This window comes from Vicugna pacos, chromosome 6, assembly GCF_048564905.1.
Source record: "Vicugna pacos chromosome 6, VicPac4, whole genome shotgun sequence".
Taxonomy (NCBI): domain Eukaryota; kingdom Metazoa; phylum Chordata; class Mammalia; order Artiodactyla; family Camelidae; genus Vicugna; species Vicugna pacos.
This window is the reverse complement of record NC_132992.1, coordinates 58,813,060-58,833,454: the sequence shown is the minus strand read 5'-3', so window position 1 is coordinate 58,833,454 and position 20,395 is coordinate 58,813,060. Positions and strand designations below refer to the sequence as shown.

The 20,395-nt window shown below is 34.1% G+C and overlaps 1 protein-coding gene across 1 annotated transcript; it reads right to left on the bottom strand.

Annotated features, from left to right (window-relative positions):
- Nucleotides 1–178: 178 nt before the first annotated feature.
- On the bottom strand, nt 179–19,874 carry PSMA3 (proteasome 20S subunit alpha 3). Its single transcript, XM_006199729.4, has 11 exons — nt 19,739–19,874; nt 17,182–17,264; nt 12,697–12,820; nt 9,955–10,056; nt 9,802–9,875; nt 8,458–8,530; nt 7,567–7,632; nt 4,497–4,543; nt 2,233–2,300; nt 753–817; nt 179–342 (listed from the first exon to the last, which is right to left on the bottom strand). Exons 1-11 carry the CDS (start codon nt 19,757–19,759, stop codon nt 298–300), a joined length of 768 nt encoding a protein of 255 aa, XP_006199791.1. The 5' UTR covers nt 19,760–19,874; the 3' UTR covers nt 179–297.
- Nucleotides 19,875–20,395: the final 521 nt, after the last annotated feature.

Here is a 20,395-nt window from a genome sequence, read left to right as displayed (position 1 = left end):
GGATATTCAGATTCTAGACGAGTGATGAAATGGAGCTTTAACTTAATTTGATTCCAAAGCCTCTTTCTGCAGTATTTTAATTAAGGAATTTTAAATAAGACATAAATCTACATTGTAGTGCTGAATAAGTATGTGCTCAGTTACGCCCACAATTTTGTCAAGCAGATATTAACCAAACTTCAGTTGTTACAAGACAAAAATTTAATGAAAATTGGTCAGTGAGTATGTAATAATCCACAGGGCTAAATAGTTACACGGGACTGTATTAGAAATTTAAAATAGATGCTGAAGTTAATGTTACATGTTATCATCATCCGATTCATCTTCTTCCTTCAGGGACTCCTGTTATAAGAGATAAATGGTGTTTAAAATCAGTTTTTATCATTGCTGTAACAACCTGAATCTACTTAAGCACCTGTCATTAAAAATTCTTTATTAAGTGAAAATGAACAATGGTTTAGAATAAGACATCCAAGTAAAGGATAACTAAGTATATCTTGCTCTAACAAATCAGTGATGATATTGTTGATAGAATACACACACAATATGAAAGCATTAAATGTCCTGAAAACACCTTACCATTTTCACAAACACAAAAAAATTTTTTTGGAACAAGGGCAACTTTATTCCCATTGAGTATAACCTAGAAAATTTCTATCCTTAGTTCAGTTCAACTCTTAAGTGTTAATTAACAGAAATCAACATTTTCCCATGATACTTTCAGCTAAAGTAGTTTTCATGCTGTGGCTTACCTTAGCATATTTCTCTGCCTCTTCCCTTATATCTTTTGGAACAATTTCATGTCTTCCTTTAGTTACTGTAAAATAAGCCATATATTTTTGAATATATGAATTAAAAACAAGGATTATGTTGTGATTTGCAATACCATACAGTCTAGCCAGTCCACAGGTTAATACTAGATTCTTCAAACTCATCTTTGTGTTTTCTCTACGTAAGAGATTAAATTTGCCCAAATTTAGCTCTTACAGAAACAGAATAAATTATGCCATGATTTATCCTGATGCTGTAATAAATCCTTAGCATTCATTCACAGCATGATTAGAATTAAAAAGCTGTCCTTGAAGCCCTATGGTTGCCATACCAGAAAGAAAAGAGCAGGGAGGAGGGTGGCTCCCAGTAACAATTTTTTAAAAATAAGCAATGAATGTGTGGAAAAAGCAAATACGACTTCAATTTTTTGGAGGGGGTAAGGTAATTAGGTTTGTTTTATTTACTTTAATGGAGTTACTGGGGATTGAACCCATGTTTGCATGCTAGGCGTGCATTCTACCAACTAAGCTATACCCTCCCCGCTAGTCAATTATTAAGCAGAACTTTTCCTTCAAAACAAGAGTACCAGCTAAATTTGTTCTGGCTTTATTTGTATTGGAAAGGCACCCAGTGGCCGGAACACCTTTTGGCCAATACCTACTGCAGCTGAACATACGCATATTTCATGACCCAGCAATTCCACTCTTATGTTTATTTCCAACAGAGATGCTACATGTGTCTATTAAAATAAATGTACAAGATGTCCACAACTGCATTATTCATACACAAACACTGGAAGGAGCCCAACTCCCTAGCAACAGAGAGATGAAAACAGTGTGGTGTATTCAGAAAACAGAACACTATACAGCAAGTCAAATGAACAAATACTACTATCCTAACAACAAAATTAATTTACACAAATACAATGTTGAAGAAATCAGGAACAAAAGAATACATATACAATATGTATAAGTCCATTTAAATAAAATTCAACAATAGGCAAAAACCATCTACAGTGTGAGAATTCAAGACAGTGGTTACCTTTGGGGAGAAGGTAAAGGCTGTGATTTCAAGGAGGCCTAAGGGGTGATCTGGGAGGCTTTTTTTTTACTTTCTGGTTTTTTAATTCTTACTTATTTTCTTTACAGTTTTTAAAGGTTACATTCCACTTACAATTATTACAAAAGATTGGCTATATTCCCCATGTTGTACAGTATATCCTTGTAGCCTGTTACACCCAGTGGTTTGTACTGGGCTGGTCTACTTGTTGACCAGATCAGTGGTTACATGAGTGTATCTATCCATGCTGTGATACTTCATCAATTCATTATTTATTTGTGTGTGTGTGTGTGTGTGTATGCCATTAAAAATTTAAAAGGAGAGGGAAAAAGGCAATCAGTAGTAAACTAGGTTTGCTACAGGCGACTCCTAGAGCAAATAGATGTAGAAAAAATAACTTACTTTCACCAACCCAGCTGAGCTCTAGTTCAAAAGCTTTATCCTTAACTTCATCGTGTACTATGTAAATTCTAGAACAGAAAAGGAAAAATTTATATTCATTTGGTCATCTACTATTTGTTCATGCACTCAGCAAATTAGAACAGTCATGCCTAATGTATTTACAAAATTATACAGCCATATTATATATAGTCTATATTATGAAAATTACACAAGGACTGGTAAAAAATTAAATACTCATTACAAAGGATTCAACATACCTTATACCTTTACAGCCCAAGTTATTTTGATACATTCTTTGAGAGATATAACTTAAAGATACCTCATAAGGAAGATTTTCAAATGGGAAAAAGCATTATTACCTGTTCCTTTACAGAATATCTGTTTTTTTTCCCGTTAACTGATTATTTTTTAAAAAATGAACATACGTATTAATTTACAATTAGTGGTCTCTTCAGTCTGCACCTTCTTGACAGGAATATTTTTAAACCTCTTGACCATTCTATATGTCCCTTAACCTGGCCCTCAAATAGTACGTGACAAATTGCAATAAACAAGGAGGAACTGTCACACAACATATTACAGTAAAAGGAAAGTTTAAAAAAAATAGTACCAGAGCAAAGCTTTGTTATTTTATACTTTTCACCATCTTATACACCTTTGGAGGGTATTCCTAAAGCCTTGCTGTAATATGAGAAAGCATCTTAATTTTCCAGAACTAAGTAGGAGATACACAGTGCTCCATTTTATTAAATGATGAACAGATGGCTTTCTTATGTAGAACAAATTAGTGTCTACTGTTATACTACTGTTACATCTAAACAAAAGGTGTGGTAAGGGCTGATTTCCCAAAGACTTTCCAGTGAAGGAAACTGATAAAACTCATGAGTTTATCATGTTGCACAATTCAGTGAGGAATATTTACTTTCTGGGTTCCTTAGGTTGTTATTAATTGACAATCATAGAATGGATTCTGTTTTTTTCACAAACTGGAAAGGGGAGGGGTCTCATGGTGGGAGGGTGGGGGGAGATGACAGTAGCAGGAGTGCTGGACAGTTGGTACAAAATAATAAAACACTTGATTTTAATATTCTACATGTTAAGCTATCAGTTTAGAGATAAAGAGTACCGTTCAAATAGTATATTTATTATATAACAGAGCCCTCTAGGACTTTTTTTCCTTCCATGTATTAACTGTAAAACCTGAGACACTTGCAGAAAATACTGACTAGGCCCTGTTCATATAGTTCTAACACGTGATAGTTAGAGGTGCTGTGAATTCCCTGGAACATTGTATTTATTACTTTTAAAAATCTGAAAAGCTGGCTGCAAAACCAGCATTTTACTAGATCTTTTTTGGAATACCAAATGCCTGCATTCTTTGATCTAAAAGAATCATGATTTTTTTAACATTGAAGTATGGCTGATTTACAATGTTGCATTACTTTCAGGTGTAGTAAAGTGATTCAGTTATACATACATATATATATTCTTTTTCAAACTCTTTTCCATTATAGGTCATTATAAGACATTAAGTATAGTTTCCTGTGCTATACAGTAAATCCCCACTGTCTATCCATTTTATATATAGTAGTGTGTATCTGTTAATAGCATCCTCCTAATTTATCCCCCCTTCTTCCCTTTCAGAAACCACAAGTGTGTTTATCTGTGAGTCTGTTAAAAGGAATCACGAATTTTGAAGCACTGCCACTCAAAGTTTACTGGCTTTGTTTACTATTACTGTTATATAGCATTGGCTGTGAACCACTTTAGGCTTTCTTAAGCTATTTCTAAATGTTTTGAAATACTGCTCTTCTCATCTTGTTGTAAGAATTTTTATAATTAACATATCTTGCCTAAAGAAATAGAGGCTATAAATAAGCCAGCTTCATGGATCATGTATATAGAAAGAATTAGCAGTAGGCCTAAAATAAAGTTACAAGCTAAGATTATGGCTATTGGGATTTCTGAGATTTAAGACATTGGGAGCCATCAGGTGAAGTCCCTAGAAGTTCACCATGTCTTTCGTTCTTCTGTTCTGTCACCTTAAGAGGAATATATTTTGTCAAAAGCTATTTTTTCCCATCTCACTCGTCGTCACTTGAAATATGGACATTTCTCCCTAATGACGCTTCTTAGAATGTTGGATTCACTTTCTAAAAATCATGCACTGAGTTATTTCCAAACAAAACAGCCTCTTAGAACTGATGTATAAAGTAAGATCAAGTGAAATATTTTTGTCAATGCTAAGGAAAATTTCAACTTACATTTTTGCAACTTCTTTAACAACATCACGGCAGGTCATTTCTTTCATCTGCAGAAAATATATATATTCATTAAGTTATGAGTCAGAGGAAGACCTTCCACTTGTGTAACTTTTCAGATTCTTCCCACAACTTTCATCAGTAACCCATGCTCTTGAGATAGATTCTCAGAAATAAAACCAAGGAAAATAACCAAATTTCCAAAATGACCAGAATTTAATATGCTTTTTATTTACAGTTTAATGTTTTTTAATGATTATACCAAAACATAGTCTTAACCCATGGGCACCACTAAATTTTGTGATAAGTATTAAAATTTATAAAAACCAAGACTCTTCTATGCACCTATTCATAGGCAGACCCTGATGTTTAAAAGACTGGCAAAGAAATGTGTTTTTTCTTTATAGCCAATTTAGGATAATAAAATGCAAATAAACTATGATACCTTCTATATACAAAATACAGAGGGATGAAGGAATGAGATAAATTGTCCATCATGAAATTATTTAAGACAAAAATGCAAAAATGTCAAGGAAGGCTTTGAAGAACCAAGACTTGAGTGGATTCTTAGAACATAGTTGGATTTTGAAGATAAATAAACTGCACAAAGCAGAAGTGAACATTTGGAAATCAGGCAGAAAAATAGTCCTTAGGTGCCCAGCAAAGAAGTCTATGTACTATAGATATTGGGAGTAAACGATGCAGGGTTTTTTTTAAGGTATATACATTTCTGAATACACATGACAAGATTAAAAGAAGTTTGAGCAAACTGGTATTCATATTCTAGATATGCTAAGAAGGATGGGAAATGGTGAAAAATAAAAGTTACATACAGCAGTTTAGACTTGAGGTGATTCAATTACTGTATCTCTAAACTAGGTTTATTGATATTTTTCCTATTTTTTTGTATGTAGAAATCTCGATGCTCTAGCTCTGCCTTCTGCTGGTACAGCTGCATGACAAACAATGACAAAAAAAATCATAATACTGAATTTAAGAATAACAATTTTTTTTAAACCATACTTTTTCATTTTCAATTTTATTTTGGTTTTGGTGGGGGGAGATAATTAGGTTTACTTATTTATTTATTCTTAGAGGAGGAACTGGGGATTGAACCCAGGACCTCATGCATGCTAAGCATTCACTCTACCACTTGAGCTATACACTCCCCACAAGAATGTAACAGTCTTATTAGGGATAGACAAATCCGTGGGACCAACTACAAAAGCAACCAGCATAGGTTCTTCAAAAAATGAATATGGGGGTGAGAGGAACACTCTTAGATAAGAGAAACAGATTCAGTATGTGAACCTTAATTATATCATGGTTTGAAAAACAGTTACAAATGACACAAGATTATTAAGGCAATTTGATTATGGACTGAATATTAGATGATGTGTGATAATGATATTCTAAGGAGATGAATGCTGAAGCAGTTAGAGATACAATGTCACAATGTCTGCAATTTTTGTTTTAAATAGTTCAGGAAGGTAAAATATTGGAACATAATAACTTCAGTCTAGATGGAGATATTTGTTGTACTGATCTTTTCTGATGATTAGAATTTTCATGTTAAATTGGGGGTGAAGAAAAGGAAAATACCAATCTTCATACTTTTGCCCTTACAAGTTAAGCTCTGTATTTAGTAAATTAATTGTAATGTACAAAGGCAAACTTAAGCAAAGTTAAAAAAGGTATGTCTTAAATAGCAAATATATTTTTACATATGTTGAAGTTTTTATTTCATAAAATAATATTCCTTTTAAACAGAACATAAGCAAAAAACCAGACCAGAGTAATACTTAAGTCAATGGGATAGGGTCTTCAGTCTTTGTTCCAACTATTAAACTCAACTGTTGTACTAGTGCAAAAGCAGCTAGACTGAATATGGCTTTGCTCCAATAAAACTTTAAAAAGAAGGCAGTGGGCCACAGTGTGCTAACCTCTGATTTAGAGCATATTTTTCATCATTAAGTGTACATGTTCCTCAGTTGAAATGCTCTTCCTCAGTTCTTAGCTATGATTGGTTGGTATTCCTTTTCCCTGCTAGGATTTAACCACAGAGCACAAAAAGATAGTTGACTGTTCTAAATACTCTATTTTCAGATTTCCACATAATACTGAGAGATGAAAGCAAAAGGGAAAAGAATAGAAGACAGGAACTTAGTACAACACCAGGAATTGTATGATGGAAAAGGACACTGGTTTAACAACTGTGAGGTCTGTGAATTGTTCATAAGCAGTATTTTATGACTCTAGCCAGTGTGTTTAACCCTGGATTGGATTTGAGCTAAGTGATCTCTAAGGTTCTTTTGTCAATTTTACTAAAATACCAAACATGAATTAGGCTTTTAAATGTCTAGAACTTGACATTAATTCCAGGCACTGAAAAAATGTTTTCTACAACCTGGCTTTAAATAAGTTGAATGAGTATTAGTTGAGCAAGGTTCCAATACAGCACTAATATTAAACGTATGTGAAATTTTTTCTTACTGTAATTTACCAAAATACTCTAAGTTACATAGTTGTCTTTTGAGGAGTTTCTGATAAGCAGGTGGATACTGTTTCACCATTAAGTTGATCAATTTATGGCTAAAACAAAAACCGGTAGGCTTTTAAGAAAATTTTCACACTAATAGATGGCAGGGTTCCATGCCTCATTTAGATAGGAACAAAGGAAAGGGAAGCAAAGGAGCAGAGTATTAATGTGCTCCATAGACAAAAGCTGTGCTCTAGAGAAGAAAAAATGATACAGTAAAACAACAAAGTTCTTAACCTAAGGTTCAGAGGGCTCCATGAATGACCTTCAGGGATTTTGTGAAAGTATATGAAAATTTCTGCTTATATTTTTCTGGATTAAGAGCTTATAATAAGCAGCCATCAAAGTTATAAAGGGATCCATGATACAACTCTCCAGGTAAATATGTTGCCAGCATTCCTATTCATCCACCTTCAGAAAACTACTGAAAACAGCCAACCACACTTGGAGTAAAAGGTTCAGTTTGTGGTGATAAAAACATCACTACATAAGGATAATGTTATAGCAGAAATTTAAGCAATAAATACATGTTACCTGAAGCTTTTCTATTTCTGTCTTTGCAGCTTGCCTGGCTTTGCCAATGGCACAGCCCCAATAACCCTGTTTAAAAAGAACACACACCAAAAATACACATGTATTATTAAATTAATACACTTTCACAAGTAATGACTACTGTTTCTATTTAAAGGTTAATGAAAAGATGTTAAATGACATTCAGAAGCATGTATGGAGAAATACAGTCAGAAAACATGAATATGAAGGGACTCAAAAAATTAAAAAACTTAATTCTAGGATAATCTGGATTATTTTCAAGAGGTATATCCAAAGAAAAATTATGTCATTATATATTCTTCATGAACTAGAGACATTTTTGTCTCTAGGAATAAAAAAATTTTTGCATTGTAACAAAATGAAGTTGAAATAAATAATTCATAAGAGTCCAATACTCTTAAGCCTTCATTTTTTTATATTGTAAAGGTTTTTATACTTGTTACTTGTGTAACAACTATATTTGTGTATAATAACAAAACATAGCCTTAGTTTTTTCGCAAGTATAAAAACCATTAAAGTATTAAGACAGTTAAGAAAAGGTAATTAGAGAAACGTCCAAGAAATCTCATTTAAAATCCTTTTTTAAAAAGGAAGGTACTGTATTCAGTTTTGACATTGCTAATATTTGTAGTTATAAAGGAAATAACATTCAAATTTTATGTTCACTATGCAGTTTCTATAATAGCATATTGAAAGCCACAAATGTCTGCTCTGCTTCATATCCACAGGCTGTTGTTACTAATATTAAACAAGAAAATGTTGCCTTCTTTGAATGAATTTTAAAGAAACATCATGTAATCCAAATATCATTTAAGTGCTAATGAGATACCAGCAAAATACAAATACAATTTCAGATGATTCAAAACTACTCACATATGAAACACCTGAAGGGTCAATCATGTAGAGTTGTGCACCATCATTCACGCTGTAAGACCCTAACATGAAACTGCATACAAGTAAATTAATAATTTAAACTATGGTTCTTAATTTAATAGTATTAAAAATATATAGTGATAAAAATGCAATTACACTTTCTAAGATAAACTACTAATACCCATATAACTCATAGTAAGCACTTTGATAAGGTAGTTTGGATAAAAACTGATATACTTGAAACTTCAAAATTCATGTGGCTTTATTGTATTAAACTTTCTGATGAAACTTCCCTGAGAGGACAGCAGTGCACACAAAGGAGAAAGATGGACATCAGTAGATAGAAGGACAATTAATAAGAGGGCCCAACAGGTAAAGGCATAAACATGAAAAAGCTAAGAGGACAAATCCTGAAGGGAGTACACTGAATCCACCTCAGACACCCTTCATTCTTTTTTGGTTATTCCCCAGTACTCCTCCATTTATTTTCTGCAATAATCCAAAATGGTTCAACACTTTTTTTTATGCTCAACAAATTAAAATTAGGATATTAAATAATCATAAATGATTTTTTGAAATTATAAGTAGAAAAGAAACCAGCCTCATCTTATGTTATCATTTATGTGCGGAATACTGTAATAGCCAACTTCCATTTAAGAAGATTTTACCTACTGCTTAAAGTATATCAGATGGGAATTAATGAGAAAACTCAAGTGTCAGTACAGTTGGCTACCTAATAATGACAAGATGGAATATATTTAAAATCAGCTTACAATTTCGTGAAAATGTCTAGGTCTAATTCCAGAGAAAATTTTTCCCCAGTTTTACTGAGAAATAATTTACACAGATCACTGTATAAGTTTAAGGTACACAGCATGATGGTTTGACTTACATATATTGTAATATGATTACCACACTAGGTTTAGTTAACATCCATCATCTTATACAGAAACAATAAAAAGAAAAAAATTCTTCCTTGTGATGAGAACTCTAAGGATCTACTCTATTAAAAACTTTCCTTTTTAATCACACAGCAGTGTTAACTAGTCATCATGTATATTACATCCCAAGTACATATTTATCTTAAACCTTAGAAGTTTACACCTTTTGACCACCTTCCTTCAGAGAATTTATTATAATCAGATTAAAACATCACTGAGTTGTGTTTATCAAATCTGCATAGTCTTTCACTTTTCGAAGTATTTTTATGCACACCATTTTATTTAGTCACTGAATACTTCCTGATAATAGTTCATTTTTTAAGGGTATAAAAGGTGAATAAAAGATGCTGGGAAAACATAACTATAGTACAAATATGACTGAATATCTCACAAAATTTCATACCTGCAACCAAAAGGTCTAACAGCACTGTAGAGTGTATAGGCATGTACATACATGGCCACTCTGTCTGCAAGATGCTGTGGGTGAGAAAACAGAAGAGCTTATTAATAAACTTCTCTTACTGTTCAAAAAGCTTCTCAACATTTATCAACTTACTTTTAGTGGAATGTTATATCCAAAGTTAGATCTAAAGTTGGAAGCCTCTTCTCTTGCAATGTCTGCTAAAGAACGAGCATCTGCCAACAAGCCTGCAACTGCCTGAAAAAAAAAAAAAAGTACTAGTTCAATGGATAACATTCCTATCACAAATCAGGTAAGTGTAATTATTGTAGGCTTATTATTTTTTTAAACATCACCATTAGAATAAATTTTTTTCGCTTAAAGGTCTTTACAAGGCATTCTGGCATTTTGATGACTGAGCACAGGATTACAGTTTGGAAATTTACCAAGTGTGACTTCATTGTTTTGTCCAATGATCACATTCAGAAGGAATATTTCTATAAATACTCCATGTCTCCCCACTTACCACTTCATTATAAAGAATAAACAACAACAAAGAAAAATAAAACCATTGGCTCTGATCAGGACTCTTCTTCATTTAAAGCAGTTCTGTGTTAAAAAGTTATTAAAAAGATTTGACCTAAAAGGTACAACCTCAAATCTCTTTTCAGCCTGACTAATAAATTAAAATGTCAAACCAAAACATGACAAACCACAAATCTTCCAAGACTGGTGGTTTAGAACTGCAGTTACCAAACCATGTGCTGAGATATCCCAAGGGCACTAAAGTGAACTCAAGAACTGTGGGATGTTTTAAAACGGCGGAAATTGTTGAAGTAGCTCAGTTTCAACATTAGATCATTGTACATTCCTTTCAATGTGATCGTACTGTTGAGAAGCTGGGTTCTTCAGATAAGTAAGTGCTGCACAAAAATTAATACAGAACAGGAAATGGGGCAGGAGGCAGAATCTAATCCAATTCTAAAGTTTAAGAAATTGTGCAGCACACATTTGTAATTGTGGTTCTTTAAAAATATTTTTCTTTGTGTATTATTTTTTACAGCTACTAAGTTTTTAGGACATAAATAGTTTGGATCTACATATATAATAAACAGAACCACTAGGTATTTCTTTTGGTCTAGGGAAGCCATGAAAACAAAAAAGAAATTATTGAAAACACTTAGGGGTACTGGGAATCAACAAAGTCTAGGAACCACTGGCATAGAAGACTTACAGAATTTTAAAGTAAGTGCTATCAGGATTTTTAACTGCCTTTTTGTCTACTGCTACTTAGTGATAGTAATAATGATGAAAATCCCTAACGTTGAGCACTTATTACATGCTAATAAGCATTTTATATAATTATGCATGAAGGTAGGTACTCTTACCACCATAGTTTTGCAGGTGAGACTGGTGTTTAGAATAACTTCCTAAGGATACCCAGCTAGTAAGTTTCACCATTTAAAGAATCTTCCATTGCTTTGGAGAAAACTTACTGTGAAGTCTAATAATTTATCACATCACTTGAAGATGACAGTGGTGGAGACAGAACAGTAATTCTTTATTTTCTCCAGCTTTCTTAAATGTCTAATGTTTTGCTGATTTCCAGCTAAAAGGAATACCATCAATTTCCTGGCTTTAAATAACAAATGAGACAAATTTGAAAATTCTAAAGCAATAAAATCTTTTTCATCACCAAAGTGCCTATAAGCGTGTATGATTTTTTTCAAAATACACCTAACCTAAAGTTTTGTTTATTAAGTGAAAGAATGCAGGAGTCACTAATTCAACTATGTTACAATATGGCAAGTTTCATGAAAACATACCAGTTTCACTGGCAATAGTAAGTTTGTTCAGGAGAGAAAACCGTTTCAAAAAATAATTGAAGCAAAAAAATTTACTTACAGCTTTATAGTTTACTGGTTATATTTTGCTAGTCCTTTTTGTGTTTGTGCATAACACATCTCATTTAGAAAAACTAATGCTACTGGTATTTCAGCAGAGTGAGTAGACAGATGCTATAGGACCTCACCCCGCAGAATGGGCTTTGGACATAGACCATGCAGACCCAAGTATGAGCCCCAGCATATTTCTTTACTAGTTGTGTGTTTTCTGTAAAAAATGAGATTAATATTGATTAATATTACTTTCACTGAGTTGTCAGGATTAAATGAGATAATTTATGTAAAGAGTCTCATTCATACTGCCTAGCACACAGGTGTTGTCTTTTCTTCCTTGCCTTTTCAATAAGCAGGGTTTAAAAATCATTTCTTTTCTTTTTTTGGTTGTCGTTCTTACTAAAGAAAGTCTGGCATCTATACAGGAAGATTTCAGTATATACCAGTAATATATTTATGTCTTGGCCTGCAATTGTGCAAAAGCATTCACTTAATCTATCAGCTGCATGAAATAACTGAAATATAGTGATGCCTATGAAGCTACTAAAAAGGATGTGTTCACTTTTCCTTTCATCAGACATCCTTTCTGGATGTTTCACCTCACTATAAAGGTATTATCTTTCTGATAACAGTAACAGTGATCCTCACTAGGGATACAAAAACCTAGATTCTTTGCCTCTCAAGCATATGCCTTCATTGGTGATCTATGCTGCCAAGATTTCTTTTCTACACATACTTCTCACCATCCTGCCCTCCTTTCTCTTAAGGCAGCTTGGCATTTCTATCTCCAATCAGGTTGTAAGAATACTACCCTTCTTTTGGACAGTGACCTGTTCACAAACCAGTAACTCTCTGTGATTACTTCTGTGGCTGCTCTGTTCCTGCCTCAATGCTAAAGTAATAAATGGTTTCTTATAATCACAGTTTTAATATATTCCAGTTAGTTACTTCACAAGAAATTGAACAAGGAAAAAAGGAACAATTTAAAATGTGACCTTACCATTCCAACATGCCGATCAACATTAAAAAGTCGTTTGTTGGAACCTTCTTCATAAAGTTTAGAAAGGACTAATTTTTCTACCCCAAAGACAACGCCATCTTTACATCTGATTCCAATAGCTGTACTAAAACAAGTAGAAGAAAATCAATTTTTTTTAATGAAAATAAAAGAAACTTTGTAAAACCAAGTTTAAAAAAAAACAAAAATAGGCAAATTCATTTCTTAAAGCATACCAATTCTTTAAAATAGATCTGAAAACTAGAAAGGGCAGACAACCTAGTGTGATGAATTAGAGCCATATAAATGATCATGTGAACAACAACAAAAATCTACATTATGACACAGAAAGGTACTAATATATAAGTGAAAAAAGATGCCAATAAAATATGTACCAAATGGCACAGTGTCTACCATATTGTTAGCCATATGCTAGTAAATGTTGACTAAAGTCATGTCCATTGAAAATGGTACATAATATGCATTAAAAGGACAGGCTACATACAAACTAAAAAGTTAATAGTGACTAGTCTGGCTGGAAAGATTATAATTCTTTTTCTTTCACTTTTTCTGTAACAACCATTAGTGGCTCATAATAAGTATATAAAAATAAAATACATATATTGTACAACTATTTAAAACAAAATAGATCTTAAAATAATCTCTTAAGTAAAATAGAGAAATTATATATCGCCATTTCAAGATGAAAATATATTAATTACTCTCATCTTCTCATCACTTTAATAAAGAAAATTCTGATCAGAAACAACCAGAAAAATGAACCAAGCCACATACTCACAAATTTTGTTAAGAATTTCAGACACTCCTTCTCCCATACTGCAGGTATCTCCAGGGGCTCCCCTTTCAGGTTTAAACTCCTTGTCCCAGCTTTCAAAAGCCCTGAAAATCTGCAAAGCCCATCTAGCTTACTCAGATTCCTATTATAAATCCTGTGCTCTACTAAATTCAACCTCATTGTCATCTCTCAAATACCTTACTGTTCATTTTTATTTTACGTCTTTATTGAGGTTATCCTGGGTACTAGAATACACTTCCTTCTCACCACTGCATATTTAAATACATTTCCACAAACTTTTGCAAGTTCACTTGAACTCAAGCTCTACAGCCTCAGGTAGCCTTTCCCAATTATTCCAGCTCATCATCTTCCTCACTTTTCAGCACTTAAAACATTCTTTTTTCCAAATTAAAAGTTCTCAAAGTGTAGTCTATGAGGTCAAAATTATTTTCATAAAAATGCAAAGACATCATCTTCCTTAGCCACTGTGTGGTCATTTGCACTGATGATACAGAAGCACTGGTGGGTAAAGCTGCTGGCACTTGAACACAAATAAAGCAGTGACAACAAATGGTTAGTAGTAAGCTAAGAATCATTGTATTCTCCATTGCTGTGCTGTCACAGGTCTTTTTTAAGCCATTCTTAGTTAACAATGTCCTTGATAAAGCAGTAATAATGAATTTTATTAGATGTCGACCCTTTAGTACCACCCTTTTTATTATTATAATAAAATGGAAGTTAGCCAAAGTACTTCTGCTGTGCATCAAAATACAATGGTTACCTAAAGGAAAAAGCACTGATAAAACTGTACTGAGTTATGAATTTCTTCATGGAACATCTGTTTTTACCACAAAGAAGGTCAGACAACTATGGTTATTTTCCATTTACATCTTTGGCAGACTTTTTCTAAAATGAACAAAGTGAGCCTGTCACTTCAAGGAAAACAACTGACAGTATTTTGTTGCCAGTGATAAAATTTGAGTTTTCAAGCATAAATTGGAATTTTAGGAAACATATTCACTACTGTGAGCTTGTATGCTTCCCAAACTTTCATGATCAGATTAGTGGTGATATTAACAAGTGTAATGTTTCTGATAGTTTATAACATGTCAAATTTGGAAGGTCTGTTATAACTCAGTGAACTAATACTTTCCAAATGACCAACTCACAGTGTTACAAATCATGCAAGAGTAAAACATGCAAAGTGCAAGACAGTCCAATAGATTTTAATGTAAAAGTACAAAAAGTACATTTTTATGTTTTCAGACTCCACACTACAATAACCTTTAAGAAACTAACCTTTGTCCAGTTTCAGTGTATCGAAGAACAACATGCGTAATTACGTGAAAGGCCATTAAAATACTCCTGACTTTTCCAACCACATATCTATATGAAACCTGACTGGCTTCACATGCTTCAACAAAAGTAACAACATATTGAAGCAGAAATGAGAATCTGTCTTCTATCAAGCTTCAATTAATTATACATTTACAAAAATGTAAAACAATGCCACTCTTCTCATTAAATTTTTTTAATGTTTTGGAAAAGTAATTTTCATTAAAAGTGTTATTAATGTTACTTAAATATTTTAATAAATGTTAATTTACTTGTTAACATGTAGTTGTATTTATTATTTTTTAATGAATTTATAAATATTTATCAGTTTTTCAGTTTTAACTTCTAATATGGTAAATACTGATAGAACCAAAACCTCCATAAATAAATGCTCTTTTGGGTGATGATAAATATTGATAGAACCTATAGCATACATAAATAAATGCTCTTTGAGGTTCTCAGTGATTTTTTTTTCCAAGCAATTTTGTTCTAAACAATCTAGCCTTACTGTCATGTTGCACAATCCTCCTTTTGTATCTTGGCTCCTCAATGAGGCTGAAGGGGAAGATTACAATTCAATCTTCCCCCTTTTTTTCTTTTGCATATTACCTTCTAAGGGCATACTTTTATAAAATAGTTATGATCATGTTAATATTTTTAATAAAATGCTTTTAAGTATTCACATATATGTCATTAATTATTTGCTTTGGTAGTTCCTATGCTTACCAGAACAGGTACTCAAAAATATTTGACTTTTAAAACCCCAAGATTAAACTTCTTTCTCTAAAAGAATTTACCTCCTTTTGATGCAAGAATATAATCTTATATCAAATTATATGAGTATATGTTTTCTATCAATTTATATGCCACACTCTTAAGAAAATTCATATGCAATCTAATTTTTCTATTTTCCACTCTCTTTGCCCACAAAACAAAAATTTTCAAATGTTTTTCCATGTATTCTATCTGTATGGTAATAAGGTATGTGAAGTAATTAGGTTAAATGTCCACATCCCAATTTTACAGACAAAAAAGTAACATTCAGAGAACTGAACAGTGGAACCCTGTATAACATTACTACTAAGCAGCAGCTAGGAGGAAAATTCACAGCTTCTGACTCTCATCCAATATTCTACCATACCAGGTTACACAGAACCCTTTAAAAGAGGAATTTTGCTGGTATCTTTTCTTTATACAGAAAAAAATACATTGATTTTCAATTTTTCATTTTTTGAAAATTATATTTCCTCAAGTTTGCTTAAATGTAACTGTTTTAAACTATATTTAGAAATATTTTATGGAAAACAAATTGCTAAGATACACAGATCCTCATAGCCTAGTCTCAATTACCTGGATTACAGATGGTTTCAAAATATATCTCCAGTTTTTCTTAGTCAAGACATCTCTTACCAGTTTTTTACACCAATGAAAATGCGAGAATGCAAAGGAGGAAGAGAAAAACAGTAACTTCCTCAAGTCTTTCTCCAGCTCCTTGGTCTACAGCCTATCTTCCTTTATCAATAGGGGAAAAAATGTGTCAACTTTTTCTTAAATTTGATTCTCTTCTGAATTCTACCAAGCTTTGTATACAATAATAAAATACAATTCAGCCTAAAATTCTTATCAGCCTTATTTCTATTATATTATCAGACACTGACAGTTTCTAAGTACCACTATCTCTAATAATACATTTAAACACAAAATAAGTTAGCTTCATTAACAAATCCTGTAAGAAGACTTAAAATGTATTTTTGCTCAAAAAATTTTAAATACTATTTCATAAACCAGTAGAAATTCATATATCTTTCTACCAGTCAAAAGATGGCACAAAAAATGAACATTTATTCAATAACTACTGAGGTCTGTGTGCTAGCATATGCAAAGATGAGTTTCAGTCTCTACCCTCATGAAACATCCATCATCAAATATTGAAGGTACTAGTAGATATTAAAAAAAAATTTACATGTGAGCTTTTCAAAAATTCTGAAACATTTCCCTATGTACAACTTTTCATTATGATGACAAAATCCGAGTTCAAACACCCAATACCATTTGTTTAGTAGGCCTAAAAAATTTAAGATATCTGAATGAGATGTTATAAAAGAAAATTTTTAAAGAAGTCCAATTCATTTCATTTCATAATCCTGGAATCAACTAGAATTTTAGAACTGAGGGTCACGGAAAGATATGACCTAAACAGAGATCTGGAAATTACAAATAAATTGGAATTATTTTAGGGCATATATCATTTTGTGCCAAAGTAACAATAACAAAGCCTAATTACCAAAAATACAGATAAAGAGACATTTAATACCTGCTTAAAACATGCTAATTTCAAGTAAAACAATGTTTCTTACCTACTGTTTTCCACGGCCTTCATAGCATATTCAACTTGAAAAACTCTTCCATCAGGAGAGAATGTAGAGGCTGACAGGTCATACTAGGAGGAAAAAGATAACAGTAAGCTTATAATGGTGTATCTTTGGTAGTAAATACCTTACAACTTTTCTCCCTAAATGACTTACACATTACAAACGTGTTAAATCTCAAGAAAGATTTGCTTTGAAAAGGGGAAACAAGTCAGAGCAACAACAGCGACTAATAAGTTACACACTTTAGATTTCTGCTATTGAAAAGCAATGGATGTAAGTCCTGGGTAAAGTCAGAACTCTTCCCACACAGAACACTGCTCCTTTTTTTAAAAAATTACTATGGTAGAAATAGCACGGGAGTCAGAAAATTTTAATTCATAGCTGTGGCACTAATAAACTTAAGGACCTTGGACACATCATTGAGCACTCAAACATTTAATTAGCATCTATTCAATGTTAGTCACTGTAAGGAAATGCAAAGAATACATATTCTACAAGTCCTTCATTTTCAAATCAGATCATGAACAAATCCAGGTGCTGGAGATACAGCAGTAAACCAGAAAAGGTACTAAGATGAAAATAAGACAGGGTGAAGGGAACTACCACAGACCACCTCATCAGGGAAGGTGTTGCTGGGGCAGTTAATATTTATTGAGGCTGAGCCAGACCTAAGTAACAAGTAACCAGCTATTCAAGATAGGTAGGAGGAACTGTCCTGGCATTTGGACAGCTCCTCTTCCCTATCCTAAACAGCTAGTTTATAAAAGACATTAGGGTAGAAATAAGCTTAGCACAATCAAGAATAAGAAGTAAAGCCACTGTGTCTTGAGCACTGTAAGTGGTAGACAGAAGAGTAAACTGTATCAGAGGTATGTAAAGGCCAAACCATAGGTCTTCTAGGCTGGAGCAGGAAGCTAACTTCTTATTCTAAATGCAGCAGGAAGTCATTGGAGTTTGGGGGAGTGGGTTGGAGGGGTTATACCTAATTTCTTAAAAACACCATTCGTCTGGAAAATGAATTCTAGAGGGAGTAAGAGTAGATGCAGAGATCAGGTATTCCAAAGGTAGTGGCTTAGACTAGAGAAAAAGAGATGGAAGGCGTTATCTTTTGAGGGTACAGTCAAACAAACCTTGCCAATGGATTGGACCAAAGCAAAAATGAAATTAAAAGTGCATCATAAATTTTTTTCATTTGAGCAACTAGTACTGGGCCAGTCACTGAAATGAAAATTGCAGGAGATGCAAAATGGGAAGGGAAGAAGAAAACCCATAGATCTACTTTGGACATGTAGCTTGAAACGTCTATTAAGCAATCAGGTGGAGAGAAATATCAAGAAGACAGGTCTTCATATCTGGAGTTCTTGAAGTGAAGACAGGATATAAGCCTTCAACAGTGGTGCTTTCTGACTCTCAGTATGTGAACCTGTTATACCAAGATTCTTAACTCTACCGCTGGAGTATCAAAATAAAGGGTCTGTAGAACTAAATGCTATGAATTTACAGTATATGAATGTGGTTGCAAAGTCAATTTGCTACAACAGGTAGTACTGAGCATCTACTAATCCAAAAACAGTATGACAACCCTAGCATCTCATTCCTGAATGAATTAAACCATAAGTTGCCTATTTTCAAATTCAGAAAACCAGTATTTGGGCCTAACGGTGAGTATCAAAATCTTGTGAACAATGGGAATAGAAAAAGTGAGAAACCCATTATTCAATGCCTCTAGTGCAATCAGCCAATAAATATTTCTAAACAAAAGCTGTATTTTCTATGTGGAGAAATACATAAAAGGAGTGAGCAAAACAGTTTATATATGCAGTACGCTTAACAAAGGAAGGCAGTAACCCGAACAAGTTAACAAATCCAACACGAAAATCCTGAACAGTCTAGTGAAAGTACTCATTTAAACGCTTCCGGTACTGATACCTCAAAAGTACTGCTAAGTAATTTGAGCAGGAAAAGCTGGGACAAAGAAAAAATAGACAGGATACTTCAGATTCCGCTTTTTAGACAATTTTTCTTATTAGTTCTGACAGGGTTCCAGGAAGGGACTCATACTGAGTGACCCATCAGTACACTCGAAGGGAGAGAGGATTCCCGTGAGTCAGCAGCACCTTAGGAACTGCAAAGGCCGTCCAGACCTTAGAATCTCAAGCCGCCCTGCCTCAGTGATTCTGAAGAGGCTAACCGTCGCCTATACCCTTCAAACACATTATTTCAGGTCCCCCGAGTTTCCACTTTCGGTTTCCCTAAGCGGCTAAGGAAAGTGACTCAGCAATCCAAGACCGCTCCAAATCTCCCTGCTGCCTCCCCGAGCCCGCTACACCTGAGCTGAGAGGCTTCAGGTCACGGTCACCGCAGACGCGGGCCTAGCAATCAGCGTAGATAAGACCGCCGGGCACCGCATCCTGGAAGCGGCCCACTTGCCCGCAGGCAGTCCCAGCTCACCCCGAGTCGGCGCAGCCCAAGCAGGCTGTCCGCGCTCCCTTCCACGCGAATCCTTAGTCTAGACTACTACACCGAGAAACAACGAACTCACCCCGGTGCCGATGGAGCTCATCGTGCTCAAACCAGTGGGTCGCCTGGTGCTTCACGGCCTAAAGCGTTCCCCCTACACCGCAGCACGCAGACTAGTAACAGGCCCTCTCATTGGCTCTTCTTTCAACCAATAGCCTTCTTCTCTTTGGCTCGTTCCGGAACAGAGGATTGTGGGAAAAGGAGGTGAGGCGCGTGGCAGACGACGCGCATGTGCAGAAGTAATAGAGGTGGAGATAGGCAAGACATTCCTCCTTTCCAATTTTGGTGTTGAGTATCTTGGGGAGACTGAATCTTTGTTTTGCCTAAGAAGCTGCTCCGTTCCATTTCCTAGAAATTATTATTTATCTTCTTCCCATCTTTTTCGCTGCCTTATTCTTTCTAAAGCAAAGCGGAGAGATTCTTATACCCTTACAAAGACCAGAGAAAACGATAGGGGAGAGGTCTCCCCCCACCCTTGGCGTCCTGGTTCTAACCCAGTATCTTGACGGTATCCCCAGCATTCACCTAAGCTCACAGGAAGGAAGTTGTGCACTAAGGGTATCACCTTTGAACTCAGCTCGGAACTTTACAAAAGCATTAGCATTCATTTTGTGAGTATAATTCTGAATAGTAGAGGATAAGACTAAAGATTGATAAGATCTAATGTGTCCCAAGTACT

Coding starts and splice junctions, on each gene's coding strand:
- PSMA3 (XM_006199729.4), bottom strand. CDS start 19,759: ATGAGCTCCATCGGCACCGGG. Junction 17,265..19,738: donor TGAGCTCCATCGGCACCGGG/GTGAGTTCGTTG, acceptor TTTTCCTCCTAG/TATGACCTGTCAGCCTCTAC. Junction 10,057..12,696: donor TTGATCGGCATGTTGGAATG/GTAAGGTCACAT, acceptor TTTTTTTTTCAG/GCAGTTGCAGGCTTGTTGGC.